The sequence below is a fragment of the Eucyclogobius newberryi genome, unplaced genomic scaffold (assembly GCF_026437365.1).
Source record: "Eucyclogobius newberryi isolate DKJ021-1_F unplaced genomic scaffold, fEucNew1.0.hap1 SCAF_69, whole genome shotgun sequence".
In the NCBI taxonomy this organism is placed as follows: domain Eukaryota; kingdom Metazoa; phylum Chordata; class Actinopteri; order Gobiiformes; family Gobiidae; genus Eucyclogobius; species Eucyclogobius newberryi.
In genome coordinates, this window is record NW_027316378.1 from 32,501 (window position 1) to 53,621 (window position 21,121).

At 46.8% G+C, this 21,121-nt stretch overlaps 1 protein-coding gene across 1 annotated transcript in view; it reads right to left on the bottom strand.

The window, feature by feature from the left end:
• asah2 (N-acylsphingosine amidohydrolase 2) overlaps positions 1-21,121 on the bottom strand; it is a 45,022-nt gene that overhangs the window by 17,795 nt on the left and 6,106 nt on the right. Inside the window, exons 2-9 of the mRNA XM_072434353.1 lie at positions 20,357-20,451; positions 14,692-14,835; positions 14,137-14,313; positions 7,330-7,457; positions 3,324-3,401; positions 2,544-2,661; positions 1,991-2,116; positions 898-984 (exon numbers count right to left, since the gene is read on the bottom strand). Of these exons, the coding sequence (XP_072290454.1) occupies positions 898-984; positions 1,991-2,116; positions 2,544-2,661; positions 3,324-3,401; positions 7,330-7,457; positions 14,137-14,313; positions 14,692-14,835; positions 20,357-20,451 (953 nt within the window). The remainder of the gene's footprint in view (positions 1-897; positions 985-1,990; positions 2,117-2,543; positions 2,662-3,323; positions 3,402-7,329; positions 7,458-14,136; positions 14,314-14,691; positions 14,836-20,356; positions 20,452-21,121) is intronic.

A 21,121-nucleotide genomic window follows, 5' to 3' on the forward strand; every position in this document is an offset into this window, starting at 1 on the left:
CTGCAGTACAAGTACACAGAGAGTACACACAAGTACTACAACACAGCAGTACTGTACAGCTCCTGCAGTACAAGTACACAGAGAGTACACAGAGAGTACACACAAGTACTACAACACAGCAGTACTGTACAGCTCCTGCAGTACAAGTACACAGAGAGTACACACAAGTACTACAACACAGCAGTACTGTACAGCTCCTGCAGTACAAGTACACAGAGTACACAGAGAGTACACACAAGTACTTCAACAGAGCAGTACTGTACAGCTCCTTCAGTACAAGTACACAGAGAGTACACAGAGAGTACACACAATTACTACAACACAGCAGTACTGTACAGCTCCTGCAGTACAAGTACACAGAGAGTACACACAAGTACTACAACACAGCAGTACTGTACAGCTCCTGCAGTACAAGTACACAGAGTACACAGAGAGTACACACAAGTACTTCAACAGAGCAGTACTGTACAGCTCCTGCAGTACAAGTACACAGAGAGTACACAGAGAGTACACACAAGTACTACAACTGAGCAGTACTGTACAGCTTCTGCAGTACAAGTACACAGAGAGTACACACAAGTACTACAACACAGCAGTACTGTACAGCTCCTGCAGTACAAGTACACAGAAAGTACACACAAGTACTACAACAGAGCAGTACTGTACAGCTCCTGCAGTACAAGTACACAGAGAGTATTCACAAGTACTACAACAGAGCAGTAGTGTACAGTTGCTGCAGTACAAGTACACAGAGAGTACACACAAGTACTACAACAGAGCAGTACTGTACAGCTCCTGCAGTACAAGTACACAGAGTACACAGAGAGTACACACAAGTACTACAACAGAGCAGTACTGTACAGTTGCTGCAGTACAAGTATACGTCCAGTCCTGTACCTTGGTCTTCCTGTAGATGTTCTCAGCGATGATTCTGGTGCTGTGGAACATGTCGGCCCCGGGCCCCAGACTCTGGCACATCTTTGTCTGCAAAACCACATAAAGCTGCAGTGCACTTCACACACCTGCCTGAGGGTGGCGCTAACACACCTCCGGTCTGCGCCACTGTGGCTTTGGTGCAGCCGAGAATCGCAATGGTAACACCGTGTAAAAGAACATACTGTTGGTCACATTGACTTTTGTGACTGGAATGACACGAAGAGTCATCGTGCCCCCTACAGGACACCAGGTGTACTTACCCCCCTACTGGACACCAGGTGTACTTACCCCCCTACTGGACACCAGGTGTACTTACCCCCCTACAGGACACCAGGTGTACTTACCCCCCTACAGGACACCAGGTGTACTTACCCCCCTACAGGACACCAGGTGTACTTACCCCCCTACAGGACACCAGGTGTACTTACCCCCCTACAGGACACCAGGTGTACTTACCCCCCTACTGGACACCAGGTGTACTTACCCCCCTACAGGACACCAGGTGTACTTACCCCCCTACAGGACACCAGGTGTACTTACCCCCCTACTGGACACCAGGTGTACTTACCCCCCTACAGGACACCAGGTGTACTTACCCCCCTACTGGACACCAGGTGTATTTACCCCCCTACAGGACACCAGGTGTACTTACCCCCCTACTGGACACCAGGTGTACTTACCCCCCTACTGGACACCAGGTGTACTTACCCCCTACAGGACACCAGGTGTACTTACCCCCCTACTGGACACCAGGTGTACTTACCCCCTACAGGACACCAGGTGTACTTACCCCCTACAGGACACCAGGTGTACTTACCCCCCTACTGGACACCAGGTGTACTTACCCCCTACAGGACACCAGGTGTACTTACCCCCCTACTGGACACCAGGTGTACTTACCCCCCTACTGGACACCAGGTGTACTTACCCCCTACAGGACACCAGGTGTACTTACCCCCTACAGGACACCAGGTGTACTTACCCCCTACAGGACACCAGGTGTACTTACCCCCCTACAGGACACCAGGTGTACTTACAGTAGGAGCTCTCTTACCCCTCCTACAGGACACGAGCTGTTCAGATAGTCACACTTGAGTCCACTGTTGGCGCAGTAGGGCCCCCTGGTGTTCGGAGTCACGTCTCCCAGATTTGAGCTGGAAAAACCTGCCACGAACCGGCCCTGGAACAGAGAGAACATGAGTAAGACAACCGTCCCTGGAACAGAGAGAACCCTCCCTGGAACAGAGAGAACCGGCCCTGGAACAGAGAGAACCGGCCCTGGAACAGAGAGAACCGGACCTGGAACAGAGAGAACCGGCCCTGGAACAGAGAGAACCGGCCCTGGAACAGAGAGAACCGGCCCTGGAACAGAGAGAACCGGACCTGGAAAAGAGAGAACCGGCCCTGGAAAAGAGAGAACCGGCCCTGGAAAAGAGAGAACCGGCCCTGGAACAGAGAGAACCGGCCCTGGAACAGAGAGAACCGGCCCTGGAACAGAGAGAACCAGCAGTGGACATAGTAGTAGTAATGTCTTGTCCAGCTTTAACAATAGAGTATCAGTAGTAGTATTAATAGTAGTAGTAGTAGTGGTAGTAGTACTGAAGTACCTCTCCAGGCAGTCCCTGGTTCTTGTCCAGTTCCATCATCAGCGAGGCCACGCCCATATTGTCGCTGCTGACCATTCGGTTTGTGTAGTTCATACTGACTGCGTGCACGGCAAACCAGCTGTCAATCACACACAGGAAGTGATGTCACACACAGGATATGATGACACACAGAGGCTGTCAGCAGGTGCCTTGCCAAAGGACACAGCAGCAGTCTGAGGTTTAATGCTTCTGTTCCTCCAGAATGAGGCTTTACTGATGCTTCACCTTTGAAACTGTAGAAAACTCTAAAACCCTTATACTCTGTAGTGTCTCCGTGGAGACCCCATGAGACCCCATGAGAACCCATGAGACCCCATGAGACCCCATGAGACCCCATGAGACCCCATGAGACCCCATGAGAACCCATGAGAACCCATGAGACCCCATGAGACCCCATGAGACCCCATGAGAACCCATGAGAACCCATGAGACCCCATGAGACCCCATGAGACCCCATGAGAACCCATGAGAACCCATGAGACCCCATGAGACCCCATGAGACCCCATGAGACCCCATGAGAACCCATGAGAACCCATGAGAACCCTTGAGAACCCATGAGAACCCTCAGTTGTCCAGGTTCCACTAAAGACAAAAGATTTGGAAGTTTTTACTCGTCTTTTTCCTGGTCACAGCAGTCGGTGGTCACAGCAGTCGGTGGTCACAGCGCCCCCTCTGGACGTGTTTCACAAAGTGAGTGAGGTGTAGTTGGTCAGTCTGTGAGGTGGTTCACAGTTCTTTACCTCAAGACTCCGATGCCGTCTCCGTCTGAGTCTGTGAACTTCAGAACTGTGACCTGTTTGTCTGTGTTCTCCGAGAATCTGCACAAACAGGAATAAATCATTATCCTGCAAATGTGATTTATAAAGTTTATAACCTCCAACACCACCAGCCCCGCCCCGCCCCGCCCCGCCTCACCCTGCTCACACAAGCTCTCCCAGCTCCACGTGCCGACTCCACCCTTGGGGGGAGCACCGACTCCACCCACAGGTGGAGCACTGACTTCCTGATGGAGTCAGTGTGTGCGGCTGGGGAAGAATGTCTCCACCATCAGCACAGGAGCTCCACAGGGCTGTGTACTTTCCCCTCTGCTCTTCTCCCTGTGACAAACTGCTGCACCTCCAGCCACGACGACACCACCCTCATCACCATGACGACACCACCCTCATCACCATGACGACACCACCCTCATCGCCATGACGACATCACCCTCATTGCCATGACGATACCACCCTCATCACCATGACGACACCACCCTCATCACCATGACGACACCACCCTCATCGCCATGACGACACCACCCTCATCGCCATGACGATACCACCCTCATAACCATGACAACACCACCCTCATCGCCATGACAACACCACCCTCATCGCCATGACGACACCACCCTCATCGCCATGACAACACCACCCTCATCGCCATGACAACGCCACCCTCATCGCCAGGACGACACCACCCTCATCGCCATGACGACACCACCCTCATCGCCATGACAACACCACCCTCATCGCCATGACAACACCACCCTCATCGCCATGACAACACCACCCTCATCACCATGACAACACCACCCTCATCGCCATGACGACACCACCCTCATCGGGGGCGGGGATGAGTCTGTCTACAGGAGGTGGAGCGGCTGGTGCAGCGGTAACAACCTGGAGCTCAACGCCCAGAAGACACAGACAGGGACAAACAGAGACTACAGCGCCCTCTGCTGAAGGTGATCGACTGCAGACTTCATCTCTGCAGGAGGCCACTCCCCTCAGGCAGGAGGCCACTCCCCTCAGGCCGGAGGCCACTCCCCTCAGACAGGAGGCCACTCCCCTCAGGCCGGAGGCCACTCCCCTCAGGCAGGAGGCCACTCCCCTCAGACAGGAGGCCACTCCCCTCAGGCCGGAGGCTACGGCCCATCCGCCACAAGAACAGATTCATTACCAGTCTCTCTTTCATTCCCTGTCTCTCTTTCGTTACCAGTCTCTCTTTCATTCCCTGTCTCTCTTTCGTTACCAGTCTCTCTTTCATTCCCTGTCTCTCTTTCATTCCCTGTCTCTCTTTCATTCCCTGTCTCTCTTTCATTCCATGTCTCTCTTTCATTCCCTGTCTCTCTTTCATTACCTGTCTCTCTCTTTCATTACCTGTCTCTCTCTTTCATTACCTGTCTCTCTTTCATTACCTGTCTCTCTTTCATTCCATGTCTCTCTTTCAATCCCTGTCTCTCTTTCATTCCATGTCTCTCTTTCAATCCATGTCTCTCTTTCATTCCCTGTCTCTCTTTCATTCCATGTCTCTCTTTCATTCCCTGTCTCTCTTTCATTCCATGTCTCTCTTTCATTCCATGTCTCTCTTTCATTCCCTGTCTCTCTTTCATTACCTGTCTCTCTTTCATTACCTGTCTCTCTCTTTCATTACCTGTCTCTCTTTCATTCCATGTCTCTCTTTCATTCCATGTCTCTCTTTCATTCCCTGTCTCTCTTTCATTCCATGTCTCTCTTTCATTCCCTGTCTCTCTTTCATTACCTGTCTCTCTTTCATTACCTGTCTCTCTCTTTCATTCCATGTCACTCTTTCATTACCTGTCTCTCTTTCATTCCATGTCTCTCTTTCATTCCCTGTCTCTCTTTCATTACCTGTCTCTCTTTCATTACCTGTCTCTCTCTTTCATTCCCTGTCTCTCTTTCATTCCCTGTCTCTCTTTCATTCCATGTCTCTCTTTCATTCCCTGTCTCTCTTTCATTACCTGTCTCTCTTTCATTACCTGTTTCTCTCTTTCATTACCTGTCTCTCTTTCATTACCTGTCTCTCTCTTTCATTACCTGTCTCTCTTTCATTCCATGTCTCTCTTTCATTCCCCGTCTCTCTTTCGTTACCAGTCTCTCTTTCATTCCCTGTCTCTCTTTCAATCCATGTCTCTCTTTCATTCCCTGTCTCTCTTTCATTCCCTGTCTCTCTTTCATTCCATGTCTCTCTTTCATTCCCTGTCTCTCTTTCATTACCTGTCTCTCTTTCATTACCTGTCTCTCTCTTTCATTACCTGTCTCTCTTTCATTACCTGTCTCTCTCTTTCATTACCTGTCTCTCTTTCATTCCATGTCTCTCTTTCAATCCCTGTCTCTCTTTCATTCCCTGTCTCTCTTTCATTCCATGTCTCTCTTTCATTCCATGTCTCTCTTTCATTCCCTGTCTCTCTTTCATTCCATGTCTCTCTTTCATTCCATGTCTCTCTTTCATTACCTGTCTCTCTTTCATTACCTGTCTCTCTCTTTCATTACCTGTCTCTCTTTCATTCCATGTCTCTCTTTCATTCCATGTCTCTCTTTCATTCCCTGTCTCTCTTTCATTCCATGTCTCTCTTTCATTCCCTGTCTCTCTTTCATTCCATGTCACTCTTTCATTACCTGTCTCTCTCTTTCATTACCTGTCTCTCTTTCATTCCATGTCTCTCTTTCAATCCATGTCTCTCTTTCATTACCAGTCTCTCTTTTATTACCTGTCTCTCTTTCATTACCTGTCTCTCTCTTCATTACCTGTTTCTCTTTCATTCCCTGTCTCTCTTTCAATCCATGTCTCTCTTTCATTCCCTGTCTCTCTTTCATTACCTGTCTCTCTCTTCATTACCAGTCTCTCTTTCATTACCTGTCTCTCTTTCATTACCTGTCTCTCTTTCATTACCAGTCTCTCTTTCATTACCTGTCTCTCTTTTGTTACCAGTCTCTCTTTCATTAACTGTCTCTCTTTCAATCCATGTATCTCTTTCATTCCCTGTCTCTCTTTCATTACCTGTCTCTCTCTTCATTACCAGTCTCTCTTTCATTACCTCTCTCTCTCTTTCATTACCTGTCTCTCTTTCATTACCAGTCTCTCTTTCATTACCTGTCTCTCTTTTGTTACCAGTCTCTCTTTCATTACCTGTCTCTCTTTCATTACCAGTCTCTCTTTCGTTACCAGTCTCTCTTTCGTTACCAGTCTCTCTTTCATTACCAGTCTCTCTTTCATTCCCTGTCTCTCTTTCGTTACCAGTCTCTCTTTCATTACCAGTCTCTCTTTCATTCCCTGTCTCTCTTTCGTTACCAGTCTCTTTTTCATTAACTGTCTCTCTTTCGTTACCAGTCTCTCTTTCATTAACTGTCTCTCTTTCATTCCCTGTCTCTCTTTCATTACCTGTCTCTCTTTCATTACCTGTCTCTCTCTTTCATTCCATGTCTCTCTTTCATAACCTGTCTGTCTTTCATTACCAGTCTCTCTTTCATTAACTGTCTCTCTTTCGTTACCAGTCTCTCTTTCATTACCAGTCTCTCTTTCATTCCCTGTCTCTCTTTCGTTACCAGTCTCTCTTTCATTCCCTGTCTCTCTTTCGTTACCAATCTCTCTTTCGTTACCAGTCTCTCTTTCATTAACTGTCTCTCTTTTGTTACCAGTCTCTCTTTCATTACCTGTCTCTCTTTCATTCCATGTCTCTCTTTCAATCCATGTCTCTGTTTCATTACCAGTCTCTCTTTCATTACCTGTCTCTCTTTCATTACCTGTCTCTCTCTTTCATTCCATGTCTCTCTTTCAATCCATGTCTCTCTTTCATTACCAGTCTCTCTTTCATTACCTGTCTCTCTTTCATTACCTGTCTCTCTCTTCATTACCAGTCTCTCTTTCATTCCCTGTCTCTCTTTCAATCCATGTCTCTCTTTCATTCCCTGTCTCTCTTTCATTACCTGTCTCTCTCTTCATTACCAGTCTCTCTTTCATTACCTGTCTCTCTCATCTTTGGGGTTGTTCTTGTAGGAGTGAGGGCTGCGGTTTAAACTACTGTCTTGCAGTTCTCCCGAGTTCCTGAAGATTCGTCCTGGCTTCATGTTCTCGTGTGCCAGTTCTATACTCTGTAAACACAAGGGGATTGTGTCAGATGCCCTCCCAGGCTCCTGTAACCTCTGTGTTTTAAACTAACTTGAGACACATTTGCATGATATAACTACATCCCTCTAAATATTAAATATATCCCAACATTTTTAACTCCTTTCTAAATAGTTCTTAAATGGTGAACATTTTCACGTAAAAGTCTGAACTCTTCTGTAATATTCAGTTTGAAGCTGAGAAGGCTTTTGTTTCTATTTCTCCCAAAGAGAGTTTGGTAGATTTTCCTGGCCGAGAATGAGCGTCAAAGTACACGGGACGCTGGGACATGTGTCTAAGGACACAGGACACTAGGACCTGTGTCTAAGGACACGGGACACTAGGACCTGTGTCTAAGGACACGGGACGCTAGGACCTGTGTCTAAGTACACGGGACGCTGGAACATTTGTCTAAGGACACGGGACGCTGGGACCTGTGTCTAAGGACACGGGATGCTGGGACCTGTGTCTAAGGACACGGGACGCTAGGACCTGTGTCTAAGTACACGGGACGCTGGAACATTTGTCTAAGGAAACGGGACGCTGGGACCTGTGTCTAAGGACACGGGACGCTAGGACCTGTGTCTAAGTACACGGGACGCTGGAACATTTGTCTAAGGACACGGGACGCTGGGACCTGTGTCTAAGGACACGGGATGCTGGGACCTGTGTCTAAGGACACGGGACGCTAGGACCTGTGTCTAAGTACACGGGACGCTGGAACATTTGTCTAAGGACACGGGACGCTGGGACCTGAGTCTAAGGATACGGGACACTGGGACATTTGTCTAGGGACACGGGACGCTGGGACATGTGTCTAAGGACACGGGACGCTAGGACCTGTGTCTAAGTACACGGGACGCTGGGACCTGTGTCTAAGGACACGGGATGCTGGGACCTGTGTCTAAGGATACGGGACACTGGGACATTTGTCTAGGGACACGGGACGCTGGGACATGTGTCTAAGGACACGGGACGCTAGGACCTGTGTCTAAGTACACGGGACGCTGGAACATTTGTCTAAGGACACGGGACGCTGGGACCTGAGTCTAAGGATACGGGACACTGGGACATTTGTCTAGGGACACGGGACGCTGGGACATGTGTCTAAGGACACGGGACGCTAGGACCTGTGTCTAAGTACACGGGACGCTGGGACCTGTGTCTAAGGACACGGGATGCTGGGACCTGTGTCTAAGGACACGGGATGCTGGGACCTGAGTCTAAGGATACGGGACACTGGGACATTTGTCTAGGGACACGGGACGCTGGGACATGTGTCTAAGGATACGAGATGCTATGAATATGGTTCTGTTCAACACTGTCGCCCTCTGAGGGAACTGATTTTTAAAGTTACAAAAATAAATGGAATTGAATAAACTTGGCTGAGGTCAGGTTTGTGGACTTCGTAAGGCAAGTTTATTTGTGTGGCACATTTCATACACAAGGCAATTCAAAGCTTCACAGCAGGAAAAATGCATTAAAATCACAAAGAAATGACAGAAACAGAAATACAATCAAATTAACTAAATTAAAAATGATCAATCCAACTGATTGTCTAAACTAATAAAATCACAAACAAAAGAGAAGAGTGCAAAGAAAAATCCTTTCAGTCAAACACAGCGAAACAAAACTGTTTTTTAACTTAGATTTGAACATTGTCAGAGCAGAACCTGTCTCACATCTTCAGGAAGAATGTTCCAGATTTTAGCTGCATAAAACTGAAACACAGATTCCCCATGTTTTGTCCTGACTCTGGCACCAGCAGGAGGCCGGTCCATGTTTAGTCCCGACTCTGGCACCAGCAGGAGGCTGGTCCATGTTTAGTCCTGACTCTGGCACCAGCAGGAGGCCGGTCCATGTTTAGTCCTGACTCTGGCACCAGCAGGAGGCCGCTCCATGTTTAGTCCTGACTCTGGCACCAGCAGGAGGCCGGTCCATGTTTAGTCCCGACTCTGGCACCAGCAGGAGGCTGGTCCATGTTTAGTCCTGACTCTGGCACCAGCAGGAGGCCGCTCCCTGAGGTCCTCAGAGTCTGAGATGGTTCATATGGCACTAACATGTCTGAGATGTACTTTGGTGCTAGGCCATGGAGAGACACAAGCAGAGCTGCTTTAAAGTCTCTTCTCTGAGCCACAGGGGGCAGTGCAGAGACCTGAGAACAGGACTAATGTGATGGTACTTCCTGGGTCTAGTCAGGACCCGAGCAGCAGCGTTCTGGATGTACTGCAGCTGTTTTACAGCTCGTTTGGAGAGGCCAGTGAGCGGCCGTTACAGTCTAATCTACTGGAGACAAACGCATGGATAAGTCTCTCTAAATCTGGTTTTGACACTATATTTTTGATTTTGGCAATGTTTTTTAGATGGTAAAAAGCTGCTGATGTTATTGATTTGACGTGGCTATTAAAGTTCAAGTCTGAGTCCATTATTACCCCCAGATTTATCACTTGGTTTGTAGGTTTTAGAGCGAGACTCTGGAGGTGACCGCTAACACTTTCTCTTTGTTTCTGTGACAAAGACGATGATTTCAGTCTTGTCTGAGTTCAGCTGGAGAAAGTTGTTTTGCATCCACAAACTGATCTGTTGGATGCAGTGACAGAGTGAATCTACTGGTCCATATTCACCTGCGATAGTGAAACATAGATCTGACTCGTCTGCATAATTGTGATAGGACACATTTTCACTGCGTATCAACTGACCCAACGGCAGCATGTAGAGGTTGAACAGAAGGGGACCCAGGACTGACCCTTGGGGCACTCCACAGGTCAGGGTCATGTGGTCTGAGACACAGCTACCAATTTCAACAAAGTACTTCCTGTCTTCCAGATAGGACCTTAGCCAGTTTAGGGCAGTGCCAGTGATGCCCACCCAGTCCTCTAGTCTCTGTAAGAGGATCCCATGATCGACAGTGTCAAAAGCAGCATCAGATCAACAGAAGAGGCTTTGCCCGTGTCAGTGTTCAGGCGGATGTCATTTGTCACCTTGACAACAGCAGTCTCAGTTACCATGACAACAGCAGTCTCAGTGTGATGAGGTCTAAAACCTGACTGAAAAACATCAAATGAATTGTTTATTAAGAGGAAATCTGTGACTGTTGTAAACAACATTTTCAAGGACTTTGCCCCAAAATATCAGATTAGAGATGGACCGGTCATGACTCAGGACTGCAGCATCTTCTTTAGGAGTGGCTTTATGACCACTCCCCCTGACCCCCTCCCCCTGCTCTTCTTTAGGAGAGGCTTTATGACCACTCCCCCTGACCCCCTCCCCCTGCTCTACTTTAGGAGAGGCTTTATAACCACAGTTTTCAAAGACATTGGGAATGTTCCAGATTGAAGCTTTAACTATGTGAGTGATGATGCTAACAAACTGTTCAGCACATACTTGAGAAATCTGGAGGCTCACACATCGAGGCAGCATGTAGATGAACTCAGACTGGTGATGATCTCATGGACAGTTTTGTCAGTTACAGGTGCAAAGTGAGTTTGCTCTGAGTGTCCAGGTGGTTTTAGGGTATTTTTTTGCATTGTGGGATTTATAGCATTTATAATGCCCTGAACTTTGTCATTAAAGAATAATGCAAACTCATTACACTTGGATGTGGAAATGAGTTCTAACGGCAGCTGAGCTGGAGGGTTTGTTCATCTATTACTGTGGCAACAGGACACGCCCCTTGTTACTGCAGCTTCCAATCATTTCAGAGAAATAACTTTCCCTAGTTCTACATAAGATTAGGTTGTACATGTTCAGCTTCTCTTTGTAAATCTCTTTTTGAACCTGGAGCTTTGACTTGCGCCATTTCCGTTCGGCCCTGCGGCGCTCCCTTTTCTGTGCCCTGACCCAATCATCATGTCTCCATGGCAACTTCTGCTTATTTTGAACCATTTTAGCCTTTATAGGGGCGATGGTGTCCAGAACATTCAAAACACTCAATCTAACAGAGTTCAACAAATCATTTACATTAGAACATGAGACATTTTCAAAGTTTATTATTTCCATAAACAGTGTGTCTCCTCTGAACAGCTGCAGGACCAACCGGTGGTTTGAACAGAAATGTTTACCCCCTTTGTAATTATGAGATCTAGAGTGTGTCCTTTGCTGTGGGTGGGGCCTCTCACATGCTGAGTAAGACTGAAGGTTTCAAGGACAGCATCAAGCTCTTTAGCGTTTCTGTCACAAATTTTATCAACATGCACATTGAAATCACCTGTAATGACCAAACCATCAAAGTCTGTGCGACTGAAGCATCTCAGTAAAATCATCAATAAAACTTTGGCAGTGCTGGAGAGGCTTTTATAAAACAATGAAGAGAATGGATGGAGACCGTTTTAGCTCCATTTTAAAGGATACATACTCAAATGATGAAAACACCCCAAAAGACAACCTGCGGGTAATTATTTCATCTCTAAAGACAGCACAGACTCCACCCCCTTTTTTATTTTCTCGTGTTTCAGATTCAAACTTAAAGTTAGGTGGAGCAGATTCTATCAGAACTAAATTTCCTGTGTTTTTGTCAAGCCATGTTTCAGTTAAAAACATAAAATCAAGATTATAAGAAGAAATTAAATGATTAATTAAGAGTGATTTATTACATAAGGATCTGACATTTAGCACAGCAAGTTTCAGACTAGTTTCAGTGGGACTGGGCTTTATCTTTTCACATGGAATATGAATCACATTTCTCAGATTGGGCCTGACTCGCATTTTGTTTTTCCATCTGTGTGATGATGTGACTGGAGAAATAGCACTAGGGGGGGCTCTTTTTACATAGGGCCCCGGGTTGGTTTGATTTTTATTATGACAATAAGTCCCGGCAACGCTGAGACCCAGTGCATCCTAGCTATGGGAGATACCAGGTGAAAGGCGAGGTTGGATGGGTGGTGGGGCTTTTGTAGCCGAGGAGAGTTTGGGACCAGGTGAGAGGCGAGGGGGGATGGGTGGTGGGGCTTTTGTTGGTGTAGTCGGCTTGTGCAGGGAAGAGTTGATAAGTATTGCCCTTGATCTTGCTATATTGGGCGTGAGTGGAGCCATCTTAATGCCTGATTTGATCAGACTTTCAAAATGGCTGGGAAGGCCCATGGGTGAGAGTGGAGATGAGAAGGAGAATGATGAATCTTTAGTGGGAGTAGATGTTGCAGGGGGAACTCAGGGATGGTCTGAAGGCAGGGGCGATGACAGGGATGTTGTTGGGCCTGTCACAGATGGGTCCAAAGATTGTTTGAAGATTGTTCCTTCACTGGAGGCGGTGGAGGTGAATGTGGAGCAGCTGGAGCTGAATCCTTTGCTGGTGGTGGTGGAGCAGCTGCTGATGAATCCTTTGGTGGAGGCTGAGATTGTGGTGCTTTTGATGTTGAAACATTGGCTCGGTCTCTGGCTGATGGAGCAGGAATTCTTCTCTCATTCCTCTCTTCTCTAACTATCTGCTCAGGACCCTGTCCAGGCCCAGTCCAATGCCTCAGAGCGTGGAGCAGGTTCTCTGTCAGCACCCTCACTCCACCTCTGCATAGGTGGGGGCCATTTCTCTTAAACAGGTCCTCTCGTTTCCAGAATAGATAAAAGTTCTCAATGTAGTGTAGTCCTCTCGGGGAACACTCTTTGGACAGCCATGTGTTCAGCTGAAGAAGCCGGCTAAACTTGTTTATCCTCCTGTCGATGTTTGGAAGAGGTCCACTTATGAATATTTTGATTTCCATTTTATCAAGCACGTCGAATAACTTCAAGAAGTCTTTTTTCAAAACTTCAGTCTGTTCCCGCCGCATGTCCACTGCACCCACGTGCACAATCAGCTTTTAGCTCCTCCATGCTTAGCCATAATATTTGGAAGGAGTGACGTTATCTCAGAAACAGTGGCGCTTGGAAAAGAATGTGTGTTTATCTTTTCATGCGTCACGTGACTTATCGCTCCATCTCCAATCAAAACAATCTGTGTGATCTTGGCTCCTGGCACAGATCCTCCTCGCTGTATTTTGGCCACGTCATCTTTCCTTTTTCCATTTAATTCCATCTCTGAAAGTGGTAAAAATCTGTTTTTGCGCAGTATTTTAGGTGACTTCACGTCATCTTTGTATCGTTTAGGCTTTGCTCCAAGTTTGTTCCAAGAAACAGCCTGGTCTTTCTGTTTTTTAGACAGTTTTGGAAACGACACAGAGTCACTGCGGTGTAGGTTGAAAGTAGCATTTTTTCTTGTAAAAAGTGTGCTCTTCTTACCATCGGTTGACACAGGAATGGTATCGTGAAGAACTTTTTCAGATTCCAAAACAAATATCCGTGTTTTCAGCTCTTTAATTTCTTGTTGATATTTCCGACAGCGTTCACAGTCTTTCTCCCTTCTTCTCCCGACATGTTGCTGGCGTCAGATATGTCGATAAAACTGGAAAAATGTTCTTAAAATCCTTGGTTTACTTGAAAAAGTCTAAAGCAAAATTTTTGGAAGACATAAACTGATTAAAAAGCAAAATAAATAAGGAAAGCAGCGATAGCAAGCAAGCGGAGCGAGCAAAAAAGCGTGTGCACTCTTCGGAAGCAGTTTGTACCTTGACGATGACCTTGACTGAGGTCAGGTTTGTGGACTTTCGTACGTTGACGATGACCTTGACTGAGGTCAGGTTTGTGGACTTTGTACCTTGACGATGACCTTGACTGAGGTCAGGTTTGTGGACTTCGTACCTTGACGATGGCCTGGACGATGGGCTGAGCTGCAGACTTGATGTAGCCTTTTGTGCTCATCATAAACAGCGTGTATTGAAAGTATCCTCCAGGTCCACTGTGAGTGTGAGTCCCACTGAGCATAACGTTCTGACGGTGATACAGAGAACCAAACTTCTGCTGTAGAGAACGAAGAACCTGAGAACAAACAAACAAACAAACAAACAGAGAAACTATGTTAGGCATGGTAGGAAAGGTTCCAAAAGTTTCATCTGGAAAGACTTCCATCTGAAAGTTTCTATCTTCAGGTTCTGGCACTGGAAGAAGGTCCACCAAAGAACAATAAGAGGAACAACTTGAAACTTGGCCGTCAGGTAAACAAAGGCGAAGCCACATCCTTCTGTCTGTCAAGGGTTAGGGTTAGGGTTAGGGTAACCCTAACCCTAAAACATCGAGCCCACTGTCCTTCAGCTTGGACTTCTCACTTCTCACCTGAACCAGACAAAGTTTAAACTAGAGAGCGTTAAATGTGAAGCTGAACGGGAACAACAAGCACAGAAACAGAGACGTGTTTACCTCGAGACGCAGTCTTTGTGACACCATCCCGATGTCCGCTGACACAAACACCACTCTCTTCTGTCCATCGTCCACGATAAACGCTCGACTGAACAATCGAGTGTGGATCCCAGCGGCGGTCTGACCCGAGTTAGCATAGCCCATCTGTGACAGCAGAGTTAGCTTTAGTGAGTTAGCATAGCCCATCTGTGACAGCAGAGTTAGCTTTAGTGAGTTAGCATATCCCATCTGTGACAGCAGAGTTAGCTTTAGTGAGTTAGCATAGCCCATCTGTGACAGCAGAGTTAGCTTGAGTGAGTTAGCATAGCCCATCCGTGACAGCAGAGTTAGCTTTAGTGAGTTAGCATAGCCCATCTGTGACAGCAGAGTTAGCTTGAGTGAGTTAGCATAGCCCATCTGTGACAGCAGAGTTAGCTTGAGTGAGTTAGCATAGCCCATCTGTGACAGCAGAGTTAGCTTGAGTGAGTTAGCATAGCCCATTTGTGACAGCAGAGTTAGCTTGAGTGAGTTAGCATAGCCCATCTGTGACAGCAGAGTTAGCTTGAGTGAGTTAGCATAGCCCATCTGTGACAGCAGAGTTAGCTTGAGTGAGTTATGTCGGTGTAATCCCTCATTCGTCCAGGCGTGTTCCATAGTAGAAAAAGCTTCAGTTGTAGTCATCTGGACTCAGTTTGAAAAAGTAGACGTTTCGACTCTCATCCAAGAGTCATTGTCAATAACAGAATTTAGGTCGAGAACTCCGATATTAATACTGTTCTGTGGTAAGACCCGCCCATTGGGAGGAGCCTCCTGAAGTAGAAAGAGTTGTTGTCCTTGTATCTACCGAGCTAGCCTATTCAGAATCTTAATGGGCTGTTAAAACCTCTTTGTCTTAGTGAGACCCTGGCTCAACCACCCTGAGTACCTGATTAGCATTTGAATGCCCTGGTCCTTTACCTTTCCAGGGGTTCAGTAACCCATTATAGATAACAGGAAGATTAAACCTAAGCCCTCCATTTCTGTTTAAAGAAGGTCTTTCTTTTTTAACAAAAATAGCTTCCTTGACTCCTCTTTCAAACCATCTTTTCTCCTGCTTCAAACCTTCACCTCACCGTCTTCAAACGAGTGATTAGAGGCTTCAAGGTGGAGATGCACGGCGCTCTGAGGTCCTGAACTAGTATTTCTTCTGTGCTGATAAAGCCTCTTGTGTAGAGGCTGTTTCGTCTCACCTATGTAACGTTCTTTAAAGCTTTCTTCACTGCATTGGATCGAATAAACTACATTGCTCTGTTTTTGAGTCTGCAATTTGTCCTTTGGGTGAACCAGTTTTTGTCTTAAAGTGTTTCCTGGTTTAAAATAAACAGGGACTTCGTGTTGTCTAAAAATTCTCTGCAGTTTTTCCGACAGGCCAGACACATAAGGGACAGAAACACTTCCTTCTCTGTTCACTTTCCCTTTTGTCCTGCTTCTTGGTTCTCTTCACTCTGTTGAGAGCCCAAGCGGGGTAACCACAGGCTGAGAGGGCATTTCGGACATGTTTTTCCTCTTTCTTCTTGCCCTCTGAGCTGGTGGGCACACCTTGAGCTCTGTGTTGTAAGGTTCTGATCACACCCAGCTTGTGCTGTAGTGGGTGGTTGGAACCAAAGAGCAGATACTGGTCCGTGTGTGTAGGTTTCCTATATACTTCTATTAGGAGTTTCCCGTCCTCTCCTCTGATCGTGGAACAATCAAGAAAGGCCAAGCGATTCTCCTTAGCGTCTTCTCTTGTAAACCTGATATGTGGGTCCACAGCATTGATGTGATCAGAGAAGGTTTCCAGCTCTTGTTTCTTGATTGTTACAAAAGTATCATCGACATAGCGGAGCCACAGTTTTGGGGCGGAGCCTGAGAATGAGGCCAGTGCCTTCTTCTCAAAGTGCTCCATGTACAGGTTGGCCACTATGGGAGAGACGGGCGAGCCCATGGCACAGCCATGAATCTGTCTGTAAAATTGTCCCCGGAATTGAAAGTAAGTGGTGTTCAGACAGATGTCCAACAGTTTACATATGTGTTCAGGTGTCAGTCTGGTCCATTCCTGTAGGTGGTGTCTTCCTGCAGTCTGATCCTCACTGCTGCTACTGCATCAGAGGTCAGAGGTCAGATGCAGGTGAACAGGGACACCACATCATATGAAACCATGAGGTCATCTGGCTCCAGTTGGAGATGTTTCACTTTATCCACAAAGTTGTGCGTGTTTTCCACATGATGTACCGAATTCCCCACAAGCGGAGCCAATGTAGTTGTTAAATGCTTGGCCACATTGTAAGTGATGGAATCTGTGCTGCACACTATGGGTCTGAGTGGAACCTCCTTTTTGTGTCTTTTTGGAAGGCCATAAATGCAAGGCATGGCTTCACCAGGATACAGTCTGTAATACAGAGGCCGGTCTATCGCTTCCTCTTTTTCCAGCCTTTGTAAACAGTCTATCACTTTCTTCTTGTAACCACTGGTCGGATCTCTTTTCAAGCGCTCGTATGTGGTCGTGTCCTCGAGGAGGGTGTGGACTTTGGCTTCGTAATCAGCTGCGTTGAGAATCACAGTGCAACGTCCCTTGTCTGCTGGGAGGATGTTGATGCTATGATCTTTTTCCAGTGCTGAAAGTGCTCTTCTCTCTTCAGCTGTGATATTTGAAGGCGGTGGTTTGGCACTCTTCAGGGTCGCTGTGACACGTAACCTCAGGTCTGCAGCCTCCGATTCAGTCATTTTGTTGTTTCTAATTGCCGTTTCAGTGGCTGTGATGTAGTCCTCTGTAGGGATGTGTTTAGAGGTGACAGAAAAGTTGAGCCCTTTAGAGAGCACCTCCTTTTCTGCCTGTGTCAGGACACGATCTGATAGGTTCTTAATCCAATTGTTTTTGCTGGTCGCTAATTTGTCTGTCTCAGTCCTAATGTCTAGCTCGACCTCACCTGCATTCTTTTTGTTCAAAAGAATGTTGAACTTCTTGATTTGGCGTTCTTTGCTCTTCCTGTGCTGTGCTTCTTGTGCTGTCTGTGTAAACTCCAGCACTCTTTTGAAAGCTTCTTCAGGGAGTATGCTGGTTCATTTCTCCTGTAAAGTTCCTGTTCTGCCTTTCAATTTATCAATTCTGACGTTGTTTTCCTGGATCCTTTCACTGAGCATCTGCATAAGGCTCCTTCTCCAAATCCTCTCTGCTCTGTGTCCTCTGACCGGTGATTTGATCTGCAGGCTCTTCGGGATCATGTTGTTCTGTCTGCATCTAAGATTGAACCTCAAGTGATTCCTGTTGTCTGCTAGTTTCCTGGCTACAGATTCGAGTTCCCGAACTAAATCCAAGGTTTTAGGCCCAAAATTCTTGGAAATATGTGGGTGTAATCCCTCATTCGTCCAGGCGTGTTCCATAGTAGAAAAAGCTTCAGTTGTAGTCATCTGGACTCAGTTTGAAAAAATAGACGTTTCGACTCTCATCCAAGAGTCATTGTCAATAAAAGAATTTAGATCGAGAACTCCGATATTAATACTGTTCTGTGGTAAGACCCGCCCATTGGGAGGAGCCTTCCTGAAGTAGAAAGAGTTGTTGGTTTCAACAGAAACTCCCCCCTTGTATCTACCGAGCCTATTCAGAATCTTAATGGGCTGTTAAAACCTCTTTGTCTTAGTGAGACCCTGGCTCAACCACCCTGAGTACCTGATTAGCATTTGAATGCCCTGGTCCTTTACCTTTCCAGGTAAACCAGGCAACACTTTAAGACAAAAACTGGTTCACCCAAAGGACAAATTGCCGACTCAAAAACAGAGCAATGTAGTTTATTCGATCCAATGCAGTGAAGAAAGCTGTAAAGAACGTTACATAGGTGAGACGAAACAGCCTCTACACAAGAGGCTTTATCAGCACAGAAGAAATACAAGTTCAGGACCTCAGAGTGCCGTGCATCTCCATCTTGAAGCCTCTAATCACTCGTTTGAAGACGGTGAGGTGAAGGTTTTAAGCAGGAGAAAAGATGGTTTGAAAGAGGAGTCAAGGAAGCTATTTTTGTTAAAAAAGAAAGACCTTTAAACAGAAATGGAGGGCTTAGGTTTAATCTTCCTGTTATCTATAATGGGTTACTGAACCCCTGGAAAGGTAAAGGACCAGGGCATTCAAATGCTAATCAGGTACTCAGGGTGGTTGAGCCAGGGTCTCACTAAGACAAAGAGGTTTTAACAGCCCATTAAGATTCTGAATAGGCTCGGTAGATACAAGGGGGGAGTTTCTGTTGAAACCAACAACTCTTTCTACTTCAGGAGGCTCCTCCCAATGGGCGGGTCTTACCACAGAACAGTATTAATATCGGAGTTCTCGATCTAAAATCTTTTATTGACAATGACTCTTGGATGAGAGTCGAAACGTCTATTTTTTCAAACTGAGTCCAGATGAAACAACTGAAGCTTTTTCTACTTGAGTGAGTTAGCATAGCCCATCTGTGACAGCAGAGTTAGCTTTAGAACTAACAAATACAATAGCGTTATTAAAAAAGTGAATAAGTTATTTGTGACTTTCACTTCAGTCATAAATATTCTCTCTAGAAGCTTCAGTCACAGATTTACATCTTTATTTAGGTAAAAATGTGTTTAAAAAGTCTCAATATTCAATAGAAGTCATGGTCTGATGTAAAACTCTAAAACAATCATTTATTACAGCTCTAGTCGATAAATAATAAATTATACGATACAACAACCAGATAACAGTCAATAATTATAATACAAACTAAATGAAGAAATAGGAAGTCAAAGTCCAGAGAAGATGATAAAGTCCTGACTTTGACCTCGAATAAACCTGGACTTAAATGTATTTATTTAAAGAGACAGCGCATATTAATGAAAGGAGAGCAAACCTCTGTCCAACCCAAACCCCAAACCCCAAACCCCTAACCGCTAACCCCTAACCCCTAACCCCTAACCCCTAACCCCTAACCCCTAACCCCTAACCCCTAACCCCAAACCCCAAACCCCAAACCGCTAACCCCAAACCGCTAACCCAAACCCCAAACCCCAAACCCCTAACCCCTAACCCCTAACCCCTAACCCCTAACCCCAAACCCCAAACCGCTAACCCCTAACCCCTAACCCCTAACCCCTAACCCCTAACCCCAAACCCCAAACCGCTAACCCCTAACCCCTAACCCCTAACCCCTAACCCCTAACCCCTAACCCCTAACCCCTAACCCCAAACCCCAAACCCCAAACCGCTAACCGCTAACCCCTAACCCCTAACCCCTAACCCCTAACCCCTAACCCCTAACCCCAAACCGCTAGCCCCTAACCGCTAACCGCTAGCCCCTAACCGCTAACCCAAACCCTAAACCCTACATTAACCCTAACCCTGAAAACAATAGTTACTGTTACAATATTAACATATAAAACATATAAACCATAAACAGTCTTTTTAGACTTTAGACTGAAAACTATTTTATAACAAATATGAGTGTTTATTATCATTATATAATTATTACGAAGAGTTATGTTTTTTAGAGTCATAAACCAATCCTGTTTATCAGAGCTTTATTATCAGGTCATAACAGTGTTATTACACAACTGCTTTAGACCTGGTTTAGTCCTGGTTTAGTCCTGTTTTAGTCCTGTTTTAGTCCTGGTTTAGTCCTGGTTTAGTCCTGGTTTAGTCCTGGTTTAGTCCTGGTTTAGTCCTCACCAGAGGGACTTCAGCTGGAGGTCCGGTGCAGTCGGCTCGTCCCAGTCCGATCTTGTACGTCGGGGCCGAGGGCGGAGCCGGGGTTGAACCTGGATCTGAGAAACACCAGGTTAGACCAGAGACCGGGTCTGGACCAGCAGAGACCGAGTCTGGACCAGCAGAGACCGGGTCTGGACCAGCAGAGACCGAGTCTGGACCAGCAGAGACCGAGTCTGGACCAGCAGAGACCGGGTCTGGACCAGCAGAGACCGAGTCTGGACCAGCAGAGACCGGGTCTGGACCAGCAGAGACCGAGTCTGGACCAGCAGAGACCAGGTCTGGACCAGCAGAGACCGGGTCTGGACCAGCAGAGACCGGGTCTGGACCAGCAGAGACCGGGTCTGGACCAGCAGAGACCGGGTCTGGACCAGCAGAGACCGAGTCTGGAACAGCAGAGACCGGGTCTGGACCAGCAGAGACCGGGTCTGGACCAGCAGTAGGACGCTGTAGTGCAGCAGTAGAAGTGCTACTTATACTTGTGATTAGGCCCGAGCGCCACGAGCTGCGGGAGCCTGTTCTTCCCATGAGGGACGTTCCACCTCCTCCTCACGCTCCACCTCCTCCTCACGCTCTAACTCCTCCTCACGCTCTACCTCCTCCTCACGCTCCACCTCCTCCTCACGCTCCACCTCCTCCTCACGCTCTACCTCCTCCTCACGCTCCACCTCCTCCTCACGCTCTACCTCCTCCTCACGCTCCACCTCCTCCTCACGCTCCACCTCCTCC